Source organism: Erpetoichthys calabaricus, chromosome 17 (genome assembly GCF_900747795.2).
Source record: "Erpetoichthys calabaricus chromosome 17, fErpCal1.3, whole genome shotgun sequence".
Classification (NCBI taxonomy): domain Eukaryota; kingdom Metazoa; phylum Chordata; class Cladistia; order Polypteriformes; family Polypteridae; genus Erpetoichthys; species Erpetoichthys calabaricus.
This window is the reverse complement of record NC_041410.2, coordinates 47409733-47434726: the sequence shown is the minus strand read 5'-3', so window position 1 is coordinate 47434726 and position 24994 is coordinate 47409733. Positions and strand designations below refer to the sequence as shown.

The window sequence follows — 24994 nt, the reverse complement described above, 5'->3', positions numbered from 1 at the left end:
TTGAAGGTTTTATTATTACTGCAGTCTGTTTTGGGTGGGGTTCGAAATGTATGTATATGATGAGGAAATAGTTTTAATTTTTTCCGTATTTGTTTGAGTTAAATCACCATGGTTTAAAAAAAAAAAACCCACATTATTCTATTAATTTTAAGGATTTTTTTTTTCGTAGCGGCCTACCCAGGGCCTCCTATTCAGGAGCAATCTGTTATTTTCAAACAATTTTCTGATACGGTACAGATTAATTTTCTCTGATCATAGTATTGCTGTTTTGTCTAATTTTCCTTTTCATTTTAGGATTCCTTGGTGCTTACTTTGTTGCTTTGCTTTATAATAGCCGATACATATACAAATGACAGACAAACATAAATAAAATAAGATGTATATTTCTTGGGTTTTTCATTTCATATGCTTGAAAGTGCACTGTAAATGGCCAAATAGATTTGATGAGCAGGTTCTTGTGTACGTGCAACAGGACTTTTTTTGGGCCTTTGACTGATGACCCGCAGTGATTGGGGGGGTCCCTCATTATTTTAGCATTTGCAAACAATGAACTTCCACTTTGTATACTGTTTAATTTGTTTATTATAGCTAGGGCATTACAGTTATTATCAGACCATTACACTGACAAGATGACAGATTTGGATCTGTGTCTGCAGGGTTTTGTTTATGTGGGTGTGTCTAGATAAAAAAACAAAAACTTACCATTTATAAGGAATGGAAGCACAGAGCCACTGTCCATGGTGTACTGTTCTTGTTAGCCGTCTACTGTCCCTGAATAGTGAAGCATTCACACACTCTCTGGTAGTATCTTACAAAATGAAAAGGTGAAATAACATTTTATTTTCTGCTTTGAGTAATTCTGAGGTAAAGCAGGGTTTATTTTGATGTCATTTTGAAATAAGAACTACCCATAAGGGGAGGGCAATGCACAGACTTAATAAAGCAAATTACATATTAATCAGGCTTTTGTTCAAAGAGTAGTGTTACAGGTAGATATGTTAATAAGGGAAAGATTAAAACTTTTAACAGTTTTTTTTAATATATATATTGCCAAATGCTTGGGGGCGCTGTTGCTCCATTGAACCCAACAGACAGACGTAAACACAGGGTAAAAGCAATAAGATGATGTTTTTAATTCTTCCTTTTCTTTTGTAGTGCTTCCAAAGCACCCCAGCCACAATAACCAGGCAATAATACAATGATAATAAACACAATAACTCTCTCCTCCACCTCCTAGCAAGCTTTGTCACACTCCCCATCAGTCCTTTATATAGTCCTTGACCTGGAAGTGCTTCTGTCCTTCCGACCATGTGACTGACTGGCACTTCTGGGTCTAATGAAAAACTGACATTTTCTTCAGCCAGGAAGTACTTCGGGGCTTTCGTCCTTGTGACTACTTTGTACTTCTAGGCTAAAAGGAAAGTACGAGTCCCTAGGTTCTATGTTCTTCAGCCAGGAAGTACTTCGGGGCTTCCGTCCTTGTGACTACTTTGTACTTCTGGGCTAAAAGGAAAGTATGAGTCCCAAGGTTCTTCGACAGCTCCCCCTGGCGGCACCCAACAGGGCCGAGAAACCGAACTCCAAGTCCCAAGATGCCCTGCGGGAATCCAGGGCACCACCACACTGCAGGGAAGCTGCCATCTAGCATTTTGGGGGAAGCAGTGTCGGCAAGTAGGTGCCTTCCCCCATCCTTAATATAATATTCACTGCACATTTACCTTTTTTTCTTAATTCTAAATTAAAGTTAATTTAACCATTGCCTTCCAACAAATTATAATACAACTAGTCATTTAGCCCGTTACAATAACGAGCGCTAGAACAGTAGTGCATAAACATTAGTAGGAACAGTCTATATTAAATGGCAAGGGCCTTTGACCTCATTCTTTTTGTTGGTCGTATTTTTCTTTCTTTCAGCCTTTCTGTTGTTGATGTTTACTTGCTGAGCTGACCGTTCTTCGTGGGCTGCTGCCGTGTATTGTGTGTCTTTAATTTTCTGTGACAGTAATACTGTTATGTACGTCCGCTGGCTTGTACGTCTTTAATATACCTTTAATTTTCTCTGGCGGTAATACAGGCGTGCGCGTCGGTAATATGCCTTTAATCTCCTCTGACAGTAATACTGGCTTGTATGTGGCTGTGATATGCGTCACTGTATTGTGTACCTTTAATTTCCTCTCGCAGTAATACTGGTTTGTATTTCCGTAAAACGCCTCTAACTTTCTCTGACAGTAATATCGCACATCGCACTGTGCCCCACGCATGCGCACTTCACCAGAAGCCCCGCGCATGCGCACTTCACCAGAAGACACACACACACAGACACCTGGACGCACAAAGGGATTTTATTAAAGAGGATCATTATACAGTGCATCCGGAAAGTATTCACAGCGCATCACTTTTTCCACATTTTGTTATGTTACAGCCTTATTCCAAAATGGATTAAATTCATTTTTTTCTTCAGAATTCTACACACAACACTCCATAATGACAACGTGAAAAATGTTTACTTGAGGTTTTTGCAAATTTATTTAAAATAAAAAAACTGAGAAATCTCATGTACATAAGTATTCACAGCCTTTGCTCAATACTTTGTCGATGCACCTTTGGCAGCAGTGACAGCCTCAAGTGTTTTTGAATATGATGCCACAAGCTTGGCACACCTATCCTTGGCCAGTTTCGCCAATTCCTGTTTGCAGCACCTCTCAAGCTCCATCATGTTGGATGGGAAGCGTCGGTGCACAGCCATTTTAAGATCTCTCCAGAGATGTTCAATCGGATTCAAGTCTGGGCTCTGGCTGGGCCACTCAAGGACATTCACAGAGTTGTCCTGAAGCCACTCCTTTGATATCTTGGCTGTGTGCTTAGGGTCGTTGTCCTGCTGAAAGATGAATCGTCGCCCCAGTCTGAGGTCAAGAGCGCTCTGGAGCAGGTTTTCATCCAGGATGTCTCTGTACATTGCTGCAGTCATCTTTCCCTTTATCCTGACTAGTCTCCCAGTTCCTGCCGCTTAAAAACATCCCCACAGCATGATGCTGCCACCACCATGCTTCACTGTAGGGATGGTGCCAGGTTTCCCCCAAATGTGACACCTGGCATTCACACCAAAGAGTTCAATCTTTGTCTCATCAGACCAGAGAATTTTCTTTCTCATGGTCTGAGAGTCCTTCAGGTACCTTTTGGCAAACTCCAGGTGGGCTGCCATGTGCCTTTTACTAAGGAGTGGCTTTCGTCTGACCACTGTAACATACAGGCCTGATTGGTGGATTGCTGCAGAGATGGTTGTCCTTCTGGAAGGTTCTCCTCTCTCCACAGAGGACCTCTGGAGCTCTGACAGAGTGACTATTGGGTTCTTGCTAGCTGATCAAGCATAGAGGAGGTAAAAAAAAATGTATTTGTTTCCCATTGTATCACCATTTAAGAGGGAGTTTCGGAGGAGCGACCGCATCTCTGTAGCGTGCATTCAGCCCCCCTCTTCATAACGCAAGAGGCAGAGATGTGAAGTGTCTGGCACATAGCTAGCCCCGGTGGGGTTGAAGTGGGTGCACGAGCAAAGCGAGTATATTTTAAAAGAAGTTTTTCATTAAGATGATTTTTGTAGCTTGGGACAAACTATGTCATGTTTTCTCTCTTTAGTATGTTTTTAGCAAAACTAAAATATATACATTTGCAGTTTATGATTTTATATTAGTTTTAACATTCACTCTGGCGTATTTGAATTATTTTTTGATCAATTTAATTATTCAGTTCAATTATTAGTCTTCTTTAAGATGTAATTAGCTATATCCTTGTGAGCACATATCATTTTTTTAAATTCTAGAATTTAATTTAGGTAAATGGCAATATACTGATGTTTTCATTTTATAATCAATATTTTGACATATTTTCATTTTTTTAGGCAGCAGTATCCATGTTAAAGCAAGACTTTAAAGAGGGAGAGATGTCATTACAGTCTGCCCTTGCTTTGGCTGTTAAAGTACTAAACAAGACCATGGATGTTAGCAAATTGTCTGCTGAGAAGGGTAAGAAAATTAGCATCAAGTGAAAGTTCTAAAGTAAAGATTGCATTACCATTGTTGTACATGATTCATAATTATAACGAATGTAATATTTTCTAAACATCAAAATTGCTTAAAATGCTTTTGACACTAGATATACAAAACCTTCATTTATGATTTGCCAGAAGATAAACTTGTGTATTCCTTTCTCTCATCCTGCTTGTCTTTGGTGGTGGTGATGACACCCATTACAACACTTTCTGTGTGATGCAGTATTAAAAATTCAAAAATATATGTCATCTTGCTAATCTTGCATTTTTTTCTGGTACCTCTGAAAGTAAAAGTAATTTTGAGAATTTTTTAACTTGACCTTATCAGAGACCTGTTTAGAGAAAAAATCAGTATGTCAAAAATGATAGGAAAAACAAATATAACACCACTGACATCTGCTGACCAGCTGCAAGGTCTATAGAGTGCCTTCTAAATGTATTCAGACCCATGACACCTTCTTTTACCAAGCAACAAAATCTATGCTGAAAACGTACTTCATTTTTTTTCTTAATTCTTTCTAATATAAAACACACTAAAATAAATTTTAGTCACATTACTTAAAATATCACTGAGGTCTAAAATTCAGTGTAGGATTTATGTGTGCATGTGTGTGTTTCTTTCTTAGCATTATGTGGACATATCTAGATTTGATCAATATCCAAAGATGAAGGTCATATAATATAACAAACCTCATGTCACATTTACATTTTGAAGTCCATTGCATTATTTAAATAAACATAAATGCAAAGACATTTAGTTTGGTTTGTTGTCTGTTGTTGAAGTGTGTTGTATCACCATTCCTTGATCAAAAGAGCTTTCTGAAGCCTTCTGAAAGAAGGCTATCATTGCCTATGAGCCTGGGTTGGGATTTAAAAAAAAAAAAAAGAAATCTCCAGAGAACTGGAAATCAATCATTCCATTGCCCTAAAAATCATCTTCAAGTGGAAAAAATTTCAAACAACTGCTAACTTATCCAGGCCAGGGCACTCTTACAAGTTTATCCGAAGAGCAGAACAAATAATTCTGAAAAGAAGCTTGTTAGAACCCCACAATTTCATCACGGGACTGACAGGTAGCTCTTGCAATGGTTGCTGTCAAAGTTCATGAGTCGACCACTGTAAAGAGGCTACACAAATTCGATGAAAGTGTGTAAGGAGAAAACCTTTGGTGTTCAGAAAGAACATTTGGGCAAGATTGTACAGCAGGGCAAAGATAGTTATTTGGCCATTGTACCAGTAGACATGTTTGCTGATAACAAAAGACAACATTTGACCAGAAGAACCTGATACTAGCTATAAAGCATCATGATGTAAACATTATAGGTTAGGGATGCTTTGTTGCATCAGGGCCGGAGCAGCTCACCATCATAAAATCCACTGTGAATTTTTCATTGTACCAGAGGGTACTTGAGGATAATGTGAGACCAAGTGTCAGAAGATTTGAAGCTCAACTGAAAGTGAACACTACAATATGGCAGTGATTCTAAATATACCAATAAATCAACCAATGAATGGCTGAAAAGAAAGAAATAGAGAGTTCTGGAATGGCCAAGCCAAATCCTGTATCTGAATCTCATTAGATGCTGTAGAGCAGGGATTGGCAATGTCAGTCCCGGAGAGGCGCAGTGGCTGGTTCTATTCAATAAGGGTGCGCACAAAAAGGCGACCTTCAAAGCACGTAAATAAAGGCGGCCTTCAAAAGGGCGACCTCAATTGAGTGCCGAATAAAGGTGCCCGTAAATATAGGCGAGCTTCAAAAGGGCGACCTCAATTGAGCGCCGAATAAATGCGCGCGCAAATAAAGGAGCGCTTCAAAAGGATGACCTCAATTGAGCACCGAATAAATGCGAGCATAAATAAAGGAGCGCTTCAAAAAGGTGACCTCAATTGAGCACGGCAAATAAAGGCGTTCGTAGATAATTTAGTTGAAATGGCTCTGGAATATGTGAAGAGCAACAAAGGTGCAGATCTACTTGTAGTCGAAGGCTATACATTCAGAAAGGAGAAAACTATCAACGGGAAACACATCTGGAAATGCACTGAATATAGGATTGCACATAATCTACAGCTTCAAGTGTAACTTGCTTTCACCTTTTTATACATTCAGTCATTGCCTTAATCTAATTTTCTGTAATTTTGAAAACAACGAAATATGTTCAGTCATTGCCTTAATCTAATTTTCTGTAATTTTGAAAACAACGAAATATAGAGAGCTTTAGAAGTAGTTCATTAGAAGTTCATGCATTAATTAATTGGATGTTTTAATATTCTTGCTTTCACCTTTTTATACGTTCAATCATTGCCTTTATCTAATAAATTTTCTGTAATAATTTTGTTGCATTTGCCTTTATTCGCTGCGCCCAATTGACGTCACCCTTTTGAAGCACTCCTTTATTTATGGCCACAGTTATTCGGCGCTCATTTGAGGTCGCCCTTTTGAAGCTCGCCTTTATTTACGTGCGCCTTCATTCGGCGCTCAATTGAGATCGCCCTTTTGAAGATCGCTTTTATTTATGTGCGCTTTTATTCGCCGCGCCCAATTGAGGTCGCCCTTTTGAAGGTCGCCTTTTTGTGTGCGCCCTTATTGACGGATACCGCAGTGGCTACATGTTTTTGTTCCAAACCAGTTGCCCTCTAGGAACGACTTTGTCAACTCATCCAGTGGAATTGAAAGGGTCTGTGTATGCATGACATCACATCACACAGCTAAAAGAATTCTATATTGAGGAATGGAGAAAACATTAAACAGTTATAGGAAATACCTATTTGTGGTTGTTTCTGCCAGAGGTGGCAATACAAGCTATTAGAGCCAAAGGTGTGTGTACTTTTTCCACAGATGGAAATAGCATACGAGATGGGGGTTGGGGGGCCCAAAAAAATGAGACTTTTGCAAATGCAATAATTTTATTTAAAATATTTCAAAAAATGTACTAGTCTCCTTCAAAGTACTCCCCATTGGAAGACACACACTTGTCCTATCCTTTTCCACTGATCAAAACATTTTTGGAAGTCTTCAACTGGGATGCTATTTAGTGCTGGTCAAAAACTGGGGAATTCACAATGCTGTGTGTGGTGAAAGGAGCCATTCACCCAACTGCCACAATTCCGGCCTTGTCCTGTGCACTCTCTCTCTCAGCCATCTTAAGACCACCAGATAGTATACTCTTGGTTGACCGTCTGATCCTTTGGAATGAATTCCTTGTGCATAATGCCTCTAATGTCAAAGAAACAAATCAGCATAGTTTTCACATTTAATCTCACCTGTCTGGCTTTTTTGGGCCTTGGTGAATCAGTATTCTTCCACTGGCTCGATGCTTGTTTCGTTTCAGGGTCATACCTGTAACATCAACTCTCATAATGACCCTGGACAAGAAGTCTGGGTCACTTTCAAGCTCAAGTCTTTGCACACATTGAGTTGAATGTTTGGTCATATGTTCGCAGACAGGGGACAGATTTGGCCAAAACACGCCTCATGCCCAGGTCTTCAGTCAAAATGTGCTGAACTGAGGTCCATGTTACTCCTATAGCTTCTGACAACTCGTCAATTGTGTAACGACGGTCTTCATTTATTTTTTGGCGGATTTTTGCAATGTTTTCGTCGTTCCAGCTGCTTGAAGGGCGTCCAGAACGGGGTTGATCTCGATGCTTAAACTTCCATTTTTGAAGCGCGAAAACCATTCAAAAACTCTCGCCCGACTCAGTTTCTTCTTTGAAAGCCATCTGAAGCATCCATTGGTGTTTTGCCAAGTAGAAAACAAAATTTCAAACAAGTTCTTTGTTCTGTGAAATTCGACATCACAATTTCGACAGGGTCGCGAGAACAGCTTCTAAAAACAAAGACTGCGTGACATGTGAGATCGTTTCACAGAGGTGTCCACCTGGCTACTGACTGGTGAGGGATGAGAGAGCAAGCACTGACCTTGATCCAACCCCCTCCACTCACTGTCCAGCCACACGGAGGCCACTCTTGTTTCTTTTGGTTCCCCCCTCGTATTTGTTCATATTTTGGTGAATAAATTATTGCAAAGTCAAATTCCCTCCCCCATAATTACATCGTCTTTATCTAAAAGTACTTATTTAAGTTTATTTATTTATTCATTTATAAAGCACTTCAAAAACAACATCAAGGCTGACCAAAGTGCTGTACAATAAAAAAAAAAAAACACATATCAGACAAACAATAACCAAAGGGAAAAGAAGCATAAACACATAAGAGCTGAAGAGATTCATAATAAAAAAGTACACAGTCAACATATCATACTGGGTTAAAGGGCAGGGAGTAAAAGTGCGTTTTTAAATAAAATTTAAAGGCAGCAAGTGAAGGAGCCTGCCTAACGTGCAATGGCAAATCGTTCCAGAGTTTTGGAGCTGCAACTGAAAAAGCCTGATCACCTCGGATTTTGCATCGTGCCTTAGGAAAACGTGAAAACATCTGGTCTGCTGACTTGAGAGAGCGAGACGGTACATAAGGGTGCAGCAATTCCGACAAATAAAATGGGTCACAGCCATTAAAGGATTTAAAAACAAATACAAGGATCTTAAAATGGATTCGGAAACGAACCGGAAGACAGTGAAGGGAAGCCAAAATCAGGGTAACATGCTCATGTTTTCTTGTGCCAGTTAAAAAAAACGAGCAGCGGCATTTTGCACCAGCTGTAGGCGAGCAATGGAGGCCTGGCTAATCCAAAAAGAAGTGCATTTCAGTAGTCTAGACGAGAGGTTATAAAAGCATGGATCACTGTTTCAAGGTTGCGTTTATACAATACAGGCTTGATTTTTGAAGGCCGCCTCAACTGGAAAAAGCAAGATTTTACCACTGCGTTCACTTGGCTATCAACTTTTAAACCTTGATATGTCCACATATGCTAAAAAAGAAAAAAAATGAATAGGGTGTACCATCTTTTTTACTTGAGTGTACAGAGTAATGCGCTGTATCCATGTAGTCTTCTACTCACAAACAGATCTTTGTCCTTTCTCTTTCTCTTCCCTCTAGTTTGAAAAGCATAATTTTTAAAAACTATTTTCTAGTGTAGTCCAAGCCTCTGTGTTCCGAGTCTAGCTTTGTCATGATGGTCATACAGTTAGGTCCATAAATATTTGAACAGAGACAACTTTTTTCTAATTTTGGTTCTGTACATTACCACAATGAATTTTAAATGAAACAACTCGGATGCAGTTGATGTGCAGACTTTCAGCTTTAATTCAGTGGGGTGAGCAAAACAATTGCATAAAAATGTGAGGCAACTAAAGCATTTTTTTTACCACAATCCCTTCATTTCAGGGGCTCAAAAGTAATTGGACAAATTAAATAACTGGAAATAAAATGTTCATTTCTGTGCCTATATAAAATGTCTTGTGACAGTTTTTGTTGTTGGCCATGACAAGTGTCAGTTATATAAACCCCCTAATTGTTTTGTAATTGTATAACATTTTCTGCCAGTAGATGGGAGCAAGGAGCTAATGTTGACTTGCTTGCATTTTGTGCATGAGTTGATGTTATTCATTGGTCACCTGACAACATGCCAGTTGTGTAAGAGCTGAAATACCAATAAAAGGCAAACTAGAAAATAAATAGAATGTAAACTTTAAGAGTGGCCAACATGGTTGATGAGTGACATTTATACTGTATTCCATTGCCAAAAATGGTTTTAGTTGGTTGTTTTTGAAATTGGATGAACACCTTGTGGAAAGTGCATCATCCATGGACTTGGATAAGTACCCATGAGAATCTGAATCCAGAATCCAGATGATTTACCCCAAAGTAATGCAACAGTAGTCTCAGTAATTTTGTTCTGAATTTTAAAATTAACTGAAAATTTCCTTCTTTATGCATTAGACCTTTCAGAGTTACCACTGTGATAAAGTAGAACATTGCTTGGTTACATTTTAGTATTTTTCTGTTTATCCTTTATTAATAGATTTGATGATAGCGATTATAGTTATTTGTTTAGCTTATTTCAGGCCACTGTCTCAAATGTGCAGTCCTTATTATGAGAGAAGAACCCTTTTGAATGAAAATTTTGAAGGGACATTAAATTAATGATACGGCTGCCTTTCTTCTGATTTTGTCGGGTCTTTCACTCATTTTTGTTTCAGTCATATAGCCCTAAAGGGCAAATGCATGTTTTGTGAAGCCAAAATACGTTTTTATGTCTCTTTCTCTCAAAAACCTTAAGGCCAGCAGAAAAAGCACTGGTGTCATCATAAAACTAAGATAGAAATCTCTCATCTTCTATGCACAGACAGTGTTTTGTCATATTAATGTTTACACTATGATACCTCCATTATAAAGTGGCAAAATTTTTAATAAAATAATTTCTCCTCATATACTTCCGCACATTCAGTGCAAATCTAAAACCATTTTAAAATTTCACAGGTTGCTTCCTGTAAAGACATAGGCTCCGGTCTTTATATTTATAGACGATGTTACTTTTCTCTTTTTTGCACTTTTCTACATTAACTTGAATTTTCCGGGTTGTGCACATTGTCCATGCCTTTTTAAATTCTTACCATAAACTGTTTTTGTCTTTGATGTTTTTTCAGTCTTTGTTATCTGTGTTCTTCTACATCCACACTTATCAAACATCATATTTTTATCATCAGTCATTTTGGGTCCCTGCACTGCAGTGAGTGCCTGTATTACATTCTGTCTCTTGGAGCCGTAAACTCATAGTACATCCCAGTGCACAAACCTTTACAAGGAATGGTGTTGGGTTTACTTAGTTCTGTTTTGAAATTACCCCAAAATATATGAATATAACTTGGGGCTGCAGTAAATATTAGATTCATTAATCGCAGATTCCTTTGTAAACCCCTTTCTGGTAGCCTCTTTTACCTTTTTATGGCAGCTGCTCCCCTTCATTTCTTTCTCAGCCTCAAAACACATACTTTGGATTTTATTTCCTTTGGCTTTTCATGCATGTATTCAACAACCTTTAACACACTTCAGTTAAGACATTCCATTTGTCTTGAATTTTGTTCTTCTACTGTGGAGTAATACTGTGAGTGTGTACATAGGTCTTCTTCATGTTTATTACATTTTTTGTGGATGTTTTTCTTTTCAGTTGAAATTGCAACTCTAACCAGAGAAAATGGAAAAACAAAAATCAAAGTTCTAAAGTTAAAGGAAGTGGAGGAACTGATAAAGCAACACGAGGAAGAGGAAGCAAAAGCAGAGCGGGAAAAGAAAGAAAAAGAACAAAAGGAAAAGGAGAAATAAGTTAGCTTTTTGGTTTGTTTACCTTTACAGCCTCAATCTTTAAAAATATTGCAAAGGTTTGTGTCCACATTACAGTACATTTTTATGAACTTTCAAAAAATTGTATGTATAATTTGTAAAACATAATGCCAATGTTAATAAAATAAAAATAATTTGTGTTAACATGTTATAGATTTTGCTTTATTCACTTAGGGGAAATGTATACGTTTTAATTGTGTCTATCAGTGTTCTGAATTTAAATTATTTTCCATATACTATTTACTAGGTTTTATTTATCTGCTGTAAATGAGTTACTTGGATTGTGAGAAATGTAAGTATTTTTATTTAAAAAAAAAATGTATTTAGATAATATCTGTTAAAGATCATGGATAAAGAATATCAGCAGATGGATGACATTCTGATTAAAAGCTGAAGAATAAATACAAAGTAAGTCAACTACCACAATTAAGAAAAATATTAAATGCAGCTCATTTCAGTCCTGTGAAGTGTAATACAGATGTAATTTACTGTATTTATGACAGTAGCAGCAGCACAATAATCTGTTAATAAGTCAGGGATAAACTCAGTTATTAACCTAATGCATAAAATATTATAAAAAACTAGCAAAATACCCGCGCTTCGCAGCGGAGAAGTAGTGTGTTAAAGAGGTTATGAAAAAGTAAAGGAAACATTTTAAAAATAACGTAACATGATTGTCAATGTAATTGTGTTGTCATTGTTATGAGTGTTGCTGTCATATATATATACATATACACACACATATACACACATATAGAGATATATTATATATACATATACACATATATTTTTTTTATATATATATATATATATATATATATATATATATACACATACATACATACATACATACATATACACACATAGATGCACTTACAATAACATAGAAATCAATATAAACAACATTAACATCATTATCATATGAGAATATGAAGTAATATATAAGAAGCACATTTCATATAAATATAAATTATTAAACAGTAAAATCTTCTTCTATAATTTGCTACAGTGGCTTTTTGTTGGTCTGTCCAGGATTTTAAATCACCTGTAGCTTGCAAACCGTTTCACCTATTGACTTGAAATGTGGTAGACATATAATACGTCACGTCCGCTATCCGCTTTATGGGTGATGATTGTATTACTCTTTTTATGTTTATTTTATTTTAGAATCAACTCCTATCTGCGCACACCAGGGCGGCCGTGGGCAGATGCGTATGGTGTATTCACTCCATGTTATCGTGCATTGCGCTGTCACTGGTATTTTGATAAAAGAATTTGAACAATATATAAGAAGCGTATAAATTATTAAACAGTAAAACATTAACATTTAAGAAGTAAAGTTACATTGAGTACTACTGCAGTGCCTTCGGGTATACCTAATGTTTTCTTTGCCCATTACATGCTTAAATGTATACATTTTTTGGTGTACCTACCCGAGAACACGCGACATATAACCGACCGTGGGAGAAGCATGGATTTTAAACACGCGTTGAGTTCATCTGTTGGTCTCCCTCGTGGAATAACTGGTAATGTTTGACTAAAATCTACAGCGAGTAAAACGACATTACCTCCTTTTTTTTTTTTACGATCTCTGAGATCTTGCTTTTTTCGGATCAAGGCTTCATAAGCTCTTTTATGTTCCATGGTATACTTAATAAGTACTAATTATCCCAAACCATCATCTTTGAATGTTGCAAGACTTTCGCCTTGTATGTAGATCGGGGTAATTACATTCATTGCATTCCTAGTCTGAATCACAATCTGATTGTATGGGTGGTTACCTGGCAGTGTAGGGTTGCCACCCGTCCTTTAAAATACGTAATCGTGCCGCGTTTGAGAATGAAATTGCGCGTCCCGTTTTGAATCAATACTGGACGGGATTTATCCCGTATTTTTTTTATCTTTTTTTTTTTTAAAGCAGCGTCTCATGCAAATCATCCCACACGCATTTTATCAAGATGCCTCCTTTCCTACTTTTGATTGGGTAATACTTGATGTCATCGTTAGTTTGATTGGTGTTTTTAAGTGTCCAGTGAGGAGGGCGTGTCTTTTAAGTACAGTCTGCAAAGTGTTGGCACTGAGATGTGGCGTCAGCGCCATAGTTGAAGCCCCTAACGTTGCGGTCAGCAAGTCGGCTAACATCCGCCATGTGCCGTCTTTCAGTTGCGAGAAGCAGATCATAGAATGGTTGAAACTGTTGCCCCTAACATTGCGCCACGGCGTGTGGTTCGTTTATACCTCGTGTCTTCTCATTAAACTTTTATCTCGCGAATATGTTATTGCAATCTGCAGCGGGAGCGTTTCTATAAACTTAATTTAAACTTACGTTTTACACCGTGCTTTCTTTCCCTTATGAACATGCTTGTATGCTTAACTCGCTCCGTTCTCAATTGTTTAATTAATTTTTTGCTCTTAGCTGTTTGCGGCTCTTCCTCCATTTCCCCCTACTTCGTTCTTTTATCTCGCGAATATGTTATTGCAATCCTTAACGGGAGCGTTTCAATAAACTGATTGAAAATAGTTTTGCATTTACCTTTTTAGTAAAAGGCGAGCTTTTAAGCCTGAGAAATCAGCCCGTAAATGCACACGTTTAATTGCACATGTGTTAATATGTATGGTTACACAGTATTAAAAGACAGTGAACAACGTCAGTTACCTTTGTTCCCGCGTTTGATAAAAGGTGAGCTTTTAAGCCTGAGAAATCACCCCGTAAATGCACACGTTTAATTGCACATGTGTTAATATGTATGCTTACACAGTATTAAAAGACAGTCAAAAATTAACGTCATTTACCTTCGTTCCCGCGTGTGACTCGTGCTGTAAATCTCTTCCTTGTTTTTAGTTCACGTGATTACGTAGGAGGCGTGATGACGCGATACGTGACTCCGCCTCCTCCATTACAGTGTATGGACAAAAAATATGTTCCAGTTATGACCATTACGCTTTGAATTTCGAAATGAAACCTGCCTAACTTTTGTAAGTAAGCTGTAAGGAATGAGCCTGCCAAATTTCAGCCTTCCACCTACACGGGAAGTTGGAGAATTAGTGATGAGTGAGTCAGTGAGTCAGTCAGTCAGTCAGTGAGGGCTTTGCCTTTTATTATTATAGATAAATATAAAATATTATTATAATATTATAGTCAACTGCTACATTCATTGTAGAAGTCTGTTAATATGCCATTATTTTAAATCCTATCCAAAAAAGATACCTGCATAAAAATAAGTCGATTTTTCTCATTCTTTAAAAAAAAAGATACATTTAAAAATATAGTTCTTAAAGCTGTGTGTGTTGATGCTGACAGTTATGTTTGTGAGCATTGATGACTGTGACATATTGGCCACTTCTTCATCCTGAATTACTTTAAATTCTAAATTATAAACCTCATCTGGAACCTGAGAATGAGGGTAGCTATTTTCCTTTTCTCAGTATTAGTTCCTTTCTTGTTATTTGTAACTTTCTGCTTCTTATTTGGCTGTGTTCACACTGCAGCTAAAAATGGTTCAATTCCAGTTTTACACTCCTATTTTTTTTGTCTGTTTTCTTCAAAAACATTGGCCCATATGGGTGTGCTTGGCCTGCAGTGCACTGGCGTCCTGTCCATGTGGTGTTTCTGCTTTGTGCCTCCGGGTATCTGGGATGGGTCCCCAGCTGCTCCATGAACCTGCCCTGGATAAGCAGGTTTTGAAGGTGGATGGATGTTCAAAATTATTTTGCAAAAGACCCAAATGTGATAGGAGTATGTACAGATATCTATGCTGAAAGAGCCCTGTATGCACAAAATTTGTATATTAAAAAAAAAAAAAAATACAGATATGACCTGCTAAGTAACCAGCTGGCTGCCGCACAGCTTTGCATTGTTTTCAGTGCAGGATGTGTACAAATTTACCAGCTCACGATAGTAAGGAGGAGAAATGAAAACGCAACAATCATACCTGATTGTTGTGAGCATACTTAAGCACTGCACTATCAGTATGCAGAAACTTGGACACGAGTCACTGCTGATGAGAGCGATACGTCAATATGTCAGCACTTTGGCACATATTGCAGTTGCTCTGTATTTGCTGACAACAGTCATTCGACATTCCTGTTAACTCCCAACACCTCACTTTCTTTCCAGTGGCATGCTGAATCACTACAGTAATTCATTGTGATTTTCAATTCTGAAATTATGGTCACATAAACAGTGAAATGAAACTGGCTGGTGAGTACAAATTTCCAACCAATTCTGATTCAAGTGTTCAAATTCCGGTCACATTCAAGTTATATGTTACTACCCCATATAAGAGTGGTGTAAATCAGATTGGAAAAGTTCCTTTGGTTTTTTTTTTTTTTTTTGTGCTGTTCACATTTCTCTAAAAAGATTGGATCAGTGTCACCTACAATGCATCCGGAAAGTATTCACAGCGCATCACTTTTTCCACATTTTGTTATGTTACAGCCTTATTCTAAAATGGATTAAATTAATTTTTTCCTCAGAATTCTACACACAACACCCCATAATGACAACGTGAAAAAAGTTTACTTGAGGTTTTTGCAAATTTATTAAAAATTAAAAAATTGAGAAAGCACATGTACATAAGTATTCACAGCCTTTGCCATGAAGCTCAAAATCGAGCTCAGGTGCATCCTGTTTTCCCTGATCATCCTTGAGATGTTTCTGCAGCTTAATTGGAGTCCACCTGTGGTAAATTCAGTCGATTGGACATGATTTGGAAAGGCACACACCTGTCTATATAAGGTCCCACCGTTGACAGTTCATGTCAGAGCACAAACACAAAGCATGAAGTCAAAGGAATTGTCTGTAGACCTCCGAGACTGGATTGTCTCGAGGCACAAATCTGGGGAAGGTTACAGAAAAATTTTTGCTGCTTTGAAGGTCCCAATGAGCACAGTGGCCTCCATCATCCGTAAGTGGAAGAAGTTCGAAACCACCAGGACTCTTCCTAGAGCTGGCCGGCCATCTAAACTGAGCGATTGTGGGAGAAGGGCCTTAGTCAGGGAGGTGACCAAGGACCCGATGGTCACTCTGTCAGCGCTCCAGAGGTCCTCTGTGGAGAGAGGAGAACCTTCCAGAAGGACAACCATCTCTGCAGCAATCAACCAATCAGGCCTGTATGGTAGAGTGGCCAGACGGAAGCCACTCCTTAGTAAAAGGCACCTGAAGGACTCTCAGACCATGAGAAAGAAAATTCTCTGGTCTGATGAGACAAAGATTGAACTCTTTGGTGTGAATGCCAGGCGTCACGTTTGGAGGAAACCAGGCACTGCTCATCACCAGGCCAATACCATCCCTACAGTGAAGCGTGGTGGCAGCATCATGCTGTGGGGATGTTTTTCAGTGGCAGGGACTGGGAGACTAGTCAGGATAAAGGGAAAGATGACTGCAGCAATGTACAGAGACATCCTGGATGAAAACCTGCTCCAGAGCGCTCTTGACCTCAGACTGGGGTGACGGTTCATCTTTCAGCAGGACAACGACCCTAAGCACACAGCCAAGATATCAAAGGAGTGGCTTCAGGACAACTCTGTGAATGTCCTTGAGTGGCCCAGCCAGAGCCCAGACTTGAATCCGATTGAACATCTCTGGAGAGATCTTAAAATGGCTGTGCACCGACGCTTCCCATCCAACCTGATGGAGCTTGAGAGGTGCTGCAAAGAGGAATTGGCGAAAGTGGCCAAGGATAGGTGTGCCAAGCTTATGGCATCATATTCAAAAAGACTTGAGGCTGTAATTGCTGCCAAAGGTGCATCGACAAAGTATTGAGCAAAGGCTGTGAATACTTATGTACATGTGATTTCTCATTTTTTTTTATTTTTAACAAATTTGCAAAAACCTCAAGTAAACTTTTTTCATGTTGTCATTATGGGGTGTTGTGTGTAGAATTCTGAGGAAAAAAAATGAATTTAATCCATTTTGGAATAAGGCTGTAACATAACAAAATGTGGAAAAAGTGATGCGCTGTATGAGTGGATTAATCAGAATTGAGCTGCAGATGCTAAAATGGTCCTTCAGAGCGATCCCATAGGGGAATTGTTTTTGTTTCCCAAAAGAGCTGCACATGAAGTTTCCAGAAAGAACATTTATATAGCTTTGAAACCGGTTTCATAAATACTGATCAATAGATAGATTTGTAAAATACTAGTGGTTTTGTGATTTTTAAAAGGACTCTTGCTGCATTTAATAACCAGGGATAAATTCACATTTTTATTTTTTGATATGTTAGGTATTATGCTAGTTTGTCTACAATAGATTAAAGATTGTCCACATACTATGAACCTTTTTTCAAAGCACAAAGACCCCATCCCAAAATGGATTGGTTCTTTGTCAAGCTGTAGGTTTGTGAGGAACCTCACAGCCATTAAAAAACCTTTTTAAGAGTGCCTTCTCTTTCAAAATGTGTGGGTTTTTTGTGCATTTCTTTTATTGACAAGAGCAAATACTGATGGAATTCTCTTAAAAATGAACACTCTAATATAGGCACATTATCCAACTTTGATTAACCATTTATAGCAAGATGGAATCAGCCAGCTCTTTTATATTGAATGTTTTGGAAGTGCTTTGTTTTTTGACTGGTGGATTGCTGAAGTTTCTTCTGTGTTTCTCGACAGGTTTTTTTTTTCCCTTCCAGCTTCTTGTACTGCTTTTATCAGCCTAAATATTTAAACAGGCTTGTGTAAGCCATTCTGTACTTTTTGATGTTGTGTAAGAATCTCTCACTAGCAATCTCCAATTTTATTAGGAGTTTGAAAGCTACAGAGTTTCAGTATGGCAGCACCACTAAGAGTACCCAGTGCAGCGCTCTAATTGTGACGTTTCCTGTTGAGTATGTCACCCATATCTAGCCAAATTAGGCTTTCCTTTTGATGAAAACTGACAATGTGATCAGAGAACCCGCCGTGTTATAGCAGTGAGAAGGCATTTAGCAGACGTCTGATGTAACTGTGTCATTACCAAATGGCTGCTGTGTTGGTAAGTGCAGCTGTCATGCTGGATGTGGTCTGTTGTGGTCCCGAGTCCATGAGGGAATTTAACCTGGAGTCAGCAGGTCAGTTGCCTTCCAGACTTAGGAAACAATACTCCTTATTGACCGCATGTTTTTATAATAGTGACATCAAGATGGACCTTAGTGTAAACTGCCTCTTCACACCAAAGAAAAAAACTGAATGGTGATAACCAAAAAGTAGCTGTTGAGAAGGAGAACAATTAGACTAAGAATTAGCTATGATGTGTCTATTAGTCACATACAGTTTTATGAAGTAAGGCATTCATAAAAACAAATTTTGGTTTCGTGACGCATCGATAAAGAGGTTATTTATCTCTGTGTAATGTGGAATACTAAAAATAACCAGTTTGCTGGCTGAACTTGGAGATATGTCTCTAAATATTGCGTACTTCAGTATGAGGCTTGTGGATCCTTAATTAGTCTATATAAATAAAGTTGTGATCTATTTATTCAGCAATCACACAAAAATTATCAAACAAAATTTTCCAGATGTGTTGCTGTTGGTTCAGCTTAAAACACAATGTGGCGTATCGGGGAGATTGCTTGTAATAGGGAGGACAACCGAAAAGCCAGTGTTGGTGCTGGAACTAATTCCCATCAGATAGCTAGAGTTTGCTGGGGCTGATGAGAGGTTGCCTTTATTAGACGTACTTTTGCGCAGTGTATCCTGTTTAAAACCGCAGTGACCGTGTTTTCTTCTCTGCTGATTTTGATAACAATTTCATTAGCTCGCTAGGTTATAGCTTTTGTCTAATAGGATGAGATTTTGTTCCATTGTGTATTGTGTTTTAGCCCTACTGTAATTCTAAAAGACAGATTTTCCTGAAAAATATAGCGACAGAAAAAGGTGTGTAGTATTGCCAAACCCATAAGCAGCCATGTTTCGTTCTTTAAAACTCCAAAATACCCTTTTAGTGAGTTTTAAAGTTGTGAAATCAAGGGTAAAATAAAGTTTAGCATCAGTTTCACAAAACTGAATTCGGCTGTTTCACTCAACACTCCCTGTTATTTTGTAATGTTGTATTTATTGTACATAACCAATGGAGCGAGATACCGGACCACCAAAGAACATGGCGGTCTGCTATGTGTAGGTCAAACATGCAGATAGGAATTCCAATGCACTTTCTACACGAAAATAACTTTGAAATGACTCTGCATTTTTTTGTATCAAATCAATCCTGGGAAAATGGAAATGCTGTTTTACACCTGCATATCGCTACTAAGTGCAAACAAAGATAAACCACAATGAAGCAGAATGCACAATTTTTGGCCTTGTTGCTGTTTATAATACAATAGAAAGTGAACAACTAAGAATGGCATTAGTAACTATTACTGTTTCTTGATAGTAGAAATTAATTTTTGTTCCGTTCTTGCTGGGGCACACCATTTTAGGCATTGATGCCAAAACAGTATTGTGATTTGTAGCAATTTTAAAGTAACATAGATGAATCCATAACATTATCAAATTCCACCATTGGTGCTTTCTGCAGAAATAATACGGAGACCTACAGTGATGTCTATGAACCCCAATCCCACCCCGTCACCCTAACTCATAGATGCTTTCCACAGTTCATAGGTTTAGTTATTCAACCAGAAATGCCATTTGTTAATGTGGAATTAAACATTCATTCGTTATATGACAATAAGCCAGGAAATTCAAAGAAGTAATGTTCACGGTTTCAACCATGCTAGAAGCTAATCGAAATTATGGAATCCACTCACACACAAGAAGAACAAATTTTCAGCTCATATATACTGGGTGAGTCAAAATTAAGTTAACACTAATGGATTATTTTTATCTTGACCACACCTTTCCTGGTTGATGGATAGGTCGTGGTGGACCATTGCCATGGCCTCCACACCCCCATAATTTGACACCCTGTGATTTTTGGTTATGGTGTATGGTGAAGGAGTGCGTGTATAGCAGGAAAGTTCGTGGTATCCATGACCTGAAGGACAGAATACAGACTGTGGTATCATCTATTCCCCCACGAAATGTGTGTTTGGGCTTTAAATGGTACTGTTGCCCGTTGGTTTTTGTGTGTTGAACATGATGGCTAACAGGTTGAGACATTCCTGTAAAATATCTTGCACGTACGAAGTATGTTTTGTGAATAAATTGTTCCTGCCATTCAATCTTTAACATAATTTTGACTCACCCTATATATATTGTAAAAGAGGGGTGTCAGGGACCCCTGGAAATGCACAAGTTTGCAGGGTTTAGCTAACAGAAAGCCAAGTGCAGGAGTCAGGGTCAGATGACTGGCAATATGAGACTGTTGAATTCCAGTATTTTATATTTATTTAATATAAAAAAAAAAACTTAAACAATAAACAAACAAACATGCTGTAGATAAACTAATATGGCAGAAAGAAAAATCTGTCGTGAACAGGCAACCACTTCCGGTTGAGGGTGTGACCTTATTAAACTTTCTTACATATATATATATATAAATATTTGTCATAGAAATACTCCTGTAGAAACTGCTGAAAGGGAGATAAGAATGTTCAAGGTGGTGGTTTAAGAAATTGGCTGATGTCATGTACCCAGTAAGACTTGACAGTTGTCACATCCAAACATAGGGTCACGGGGGTCTGCTGGAGCTAACCCCAGCCAACACAGGGCGCCAACCCACCGCAGGACACACACACACACACTCACACACCAAGCACACACCAGGGACAATTTAGGATTGCCAATCCACCTAACCTGCATGTCTTTGGACTGTGGGAGGAAACCCATGCAGACATGGGGAGAACATGCAAATTCCACGCAGGGAGGACCTGGGTCGCGAACCTGGGTCTCCTTACTGCGAGGCAGCAGCACTACTACTGCGCCACCATGCCGCCCTCAGTTGTCACATACACAGTTGAATTGCATAAAAAGGATAAGAGCTGAACTTAGGAGATACTGAGAAGAATAAGAATGTAATAGAATGAGATTTTTATTTAGGTGTGTTGTTTGGTTGTGTAAACTAGCAAACAAATCAGAGAAAATATTCAGATGGTGTGTAAGCAGTAATCCAGCACTGTTATGTAAATTCAGTTGTCTACAAATATGGGTCTTGCTCTGTGGCATTTCTGCTCGGGGAATATTTCCTTTAACAGACTGCTGTGATGTCACTTCATCAAGAGCTTCCTCCTGCCTGGTTATTCAGGGTGATTATTTATATATATTTATTTATTTATATGTATATATATATGTTTATTTATATATATCTATTATAGTAAAAAAATCTTGGGTCAAGACGTGATCTTCTCGAAAAGACACTTTCACGTCCTGTGGAGACTAGAGTTTACAACCTTTGGAAGCAAGACCTGTGAGATGGTGACTTTTGCACGTCATGCCCTACTTACAAATTAAAACAAGATCACGGACATCTAACCTCTCAGTTGTTGGAATGCTTTTGGCAGACACAATTCATGTGCTCTCAGCTCTTAAAAATTGTATACGTTGTAGATGGCATGTCAACGACTAAGTGAAGAAGAAAGCAGCGTGTTGAAAAGAGACACAAAAGTGTTGGAGAGAAAATAAGGCAAAAAAGAATGCACAATTGAACAATAATAATCTATGTGCAAATTCAGAAAATAAGGAAAGTAATAATCAGCCCGGACCAAGTGGAATTGAAAACCTTATAGGTCGAATTGAGGTCAGAGATAAAAGACTTCTTAAAGATGTTCAAAAACGTTGGCGCGATACACATGCAGAGCAGGTTAGAGATTATGAAAGCAGTGGAATTCGAAAGGCTCAAAAAAAAATGTTGCGATACATATGCAGAGCAAGTTTAAGAATATGAAAGTAGTAAAATTAAAAAGTATAATAAAAAAGAAAGTAAAGATCGCATTAGCACAAACAAGTAGAAATGATTCCTCGGTGAAATAACAGAACAGCAAAACGAGATCGAATATATGGAGATAGGTAATATGTCAAAAGTATGTAGATATTGTAAGGCTTTAAAGTTTAAGTTAGAGACTTGTAGATCATCAAATTCGTGTTGTCATCACAGAAAAGTAGTGTTACCTCCCAATGAAGAGGCGTATCCGTGAGAATTAAAAGATTTGTTGTTTGGTGAAAGTGAAATCCACAAACACTACAGGCAAAATATCCAAGTCTACAATAAACTTTTCGTGATCGCATCATTCAATGCTCAAAACATAGATTTACACAGTAATGGACCATACGCTATGAGAATCTATGGTCCCGCAACAATTAAAGCTACGACAAGTTTAATTTCGAAGAAACCACAATTCGGTCAGGTGTATATTTATGATCACAAAGAAGCGATGCAACATAGAATCGAAAGAGTATGTAACAATTCCCATGAAAATAACAATCTCTTTAAATTGTGTATCTGGATAACCAAACCTGGGGCTGGGCGAGCGAAGCGAGCAGGGGGTGGAGCCCCCTAGTATATAATACTATTTATTCTGTTTTACTATTTTTTACTATGGTTAATTACTAGCTGTAATGTAAAATTTAGTTCTATTATGCATATGTAACAATTCCCATGAAAATGACAGTCTGTTTAAATTGTACATTTGTCTCCCCATACGCGAGCGACAGAACCACAAAGTGGCTAGCGGACAGTGCCGGCCCGGGGGTTGACGAGTGAAGCGAGCAGGGGGCCAAGCCCCCCATTGTGTGTGTGTGTATATATATACAGTGTATATATATATATATATATATATACTAGCAAAATACCCGCGCTTCGCAGCGGAGAAGTACTGTGTTAAAGAGGCTATGAAAAAGTAAAGGAAACATTTTAAAAATAACGTAACATGATTGTCAATGTAATTGTGTTGTCATTGTTATGAGTGTTGCTGTCATATATATATACATATACACATATACACACACATATACACACATATACAGATATATTATATATACATATACACATATATTTTTTATATATATATTTTATATATATATATATATATATATATATATATATACACACATACATACATATACACACATAGATGCACTTACAATAACATAGAAATCAATATAAACAACATTAACATCATTATCATATGAGAATATGAAGTAATATATAAGAAGCACATTTCATATAAATATAAATACCGGTAATTAAACAGTAAAATCTTCTTCTATAATTTGCTACCGTGGCTTTTCGTTGGTCTGTCCAGGATTTTAAATCACCTGTAGCTTGCAAACTGTTTCACCTATTGACTTGAAATCTGGTACACATATAATACGTCACGTCTGCTATCCGCTTTATGGGTGATGATTGTATTACTGTTTTTATGTTTATTTTATTTTAGAATCAACTCCTATCTGCGCACACCAGGGCGGCCGTGGGCAGATGCGTATGGTGTATTCACTCCATGTTATCGTGCATTGCGCTGTCACTGGTATTTTGATAAAAGAATTTGAACAATATATAAGAAGTGTATAAATTATTAAACAGTAAAACATTAACATTTAAGAAGTAAAGTTACATTGAGTACTACTGCAGTGCCTTCGGGTATACCTCATTTTTTCTTTGCCCATTACATGCTTAAATGTATACATTTTTTGGTGTACCTACCCGAGAACACGCGACATATAACCGACCGTGGGAGAAGCATGGATTTTAAAGAAGCGTTGAGTTCATCTGCTGGTCTCCCTCGTGGAATAACTGGTAATGTTTCACTAAAATCTACAGCGAGTAAAACGACATTACCTCCTTTTTTTTTTGTACGATCTCTGAGATGTTGCTTTTTTCGGTTCAAGGCTTCATAAGCTCTTTTATGTTCCATGGTGTACTTAATAAGTACTAATTATCCCAAACCATCATCTTTGAATGTTGCAAGACTTTCGCCTTGTATGTAGATCGGGGTAATTCCATTCATTGCATTCCTAGTCTGAATCACAATCTGATTGTATGGGTGGTTACCTGGCACTGTAGGGTTGCCACCCGTCCTTTAAAATACGGAATCGTGCCGCGTTTGACAATGAAATTGCGCGTCCCGTTTTGAATCAATAGTGGACGGGATTTATCCCGTATTTTTTTAATCATTTTTTTTTTAAAGCAGCGTCTCATGCAAATCATCCCACACGCATTTTATGAAGATGCCTCCTTTCCTACTTTTGATTGGGTAATACTTGATGTCATCGTTAGTTTGATTGGTGTTTTTAACTGTCCAGTGAGGAGGGCGTGTCTTTTAAGTACAGTCTGCAAAGTGTTGGCACTGAGATGTGGCGTCAGCGCCATACTTGAAGCCCCTAACGTTGCGGTCAGCAAGTCGGCTAACATCCGCCATGTGCCGTCTTTCAGTTGCGAGAAGCAGATCATAGAATGGTTGAAACTGTTGCCCCTAACGTTGCGCCACGGCGTGTGGTTCGTTTATACGTCGTGTCTTCTCATTAAACTTTTATATCGCGAATAGAGATAGATAGATAGATAGATAGATAGATAGATAGATAGATAGATAGATAGATACTTTATTAATCCCAATGGGAAATTCACAACATATAAAAGAAAAAAAATACACCGAAGGCTTGAAACGCCACTTTCTCGCAAGCCACTTCATTTTTAGCTTAGTGCCGGCTCTGCTGCCACGATACCGCCTTCTTACCTCGTCAGGTAAATATGGAACCACACCGGCACTGGCATTTGTTCTCAGCGCTCGAAGTTGAGTACTTGAATATGCGAGTCTCGGCGTGTAAAAATCCATGCCCACGTTGTAAAAGTAAGTGTG

The 24994-nt window shown here is 38.1% G+C and overlaps 2 protein-coding genes across 2 annotated transcripts in view; both read left to right on the top strand.

Moving 5' to 3' along the window:
• The window catches only part of psma4 (proteasome 20S subunit alpha 4), a 30139-nt gene extending 18713 nt beyond the window's left edge, over positions 1-11426 (top strand). The window contains exons 8-9 of the mRNA XM_028823034.2: positions 3896-4019; positions 11110-11426. Of these exons, the coding sequence (XP_028678867.1) occupies positions 3896-4019; positions 11110-11264 (279 nt within the window). The 3' untranslated portion in view covers positions 11265-11426. The remainder of the gene's footprint in view (positions 1-3895; positions 4020-11109) is intronic.
• ubl7a (ubiquitin-like 7a (bone marrow stromal cell-derived)) overlaps positions 1-24994 on the top strand; it is a 1205533-nt gene that overhangs the window by 903423 nt on the left and 277116 nt on the right. The gene's annotated exons all lie outside the window — the stretch shown is intronic.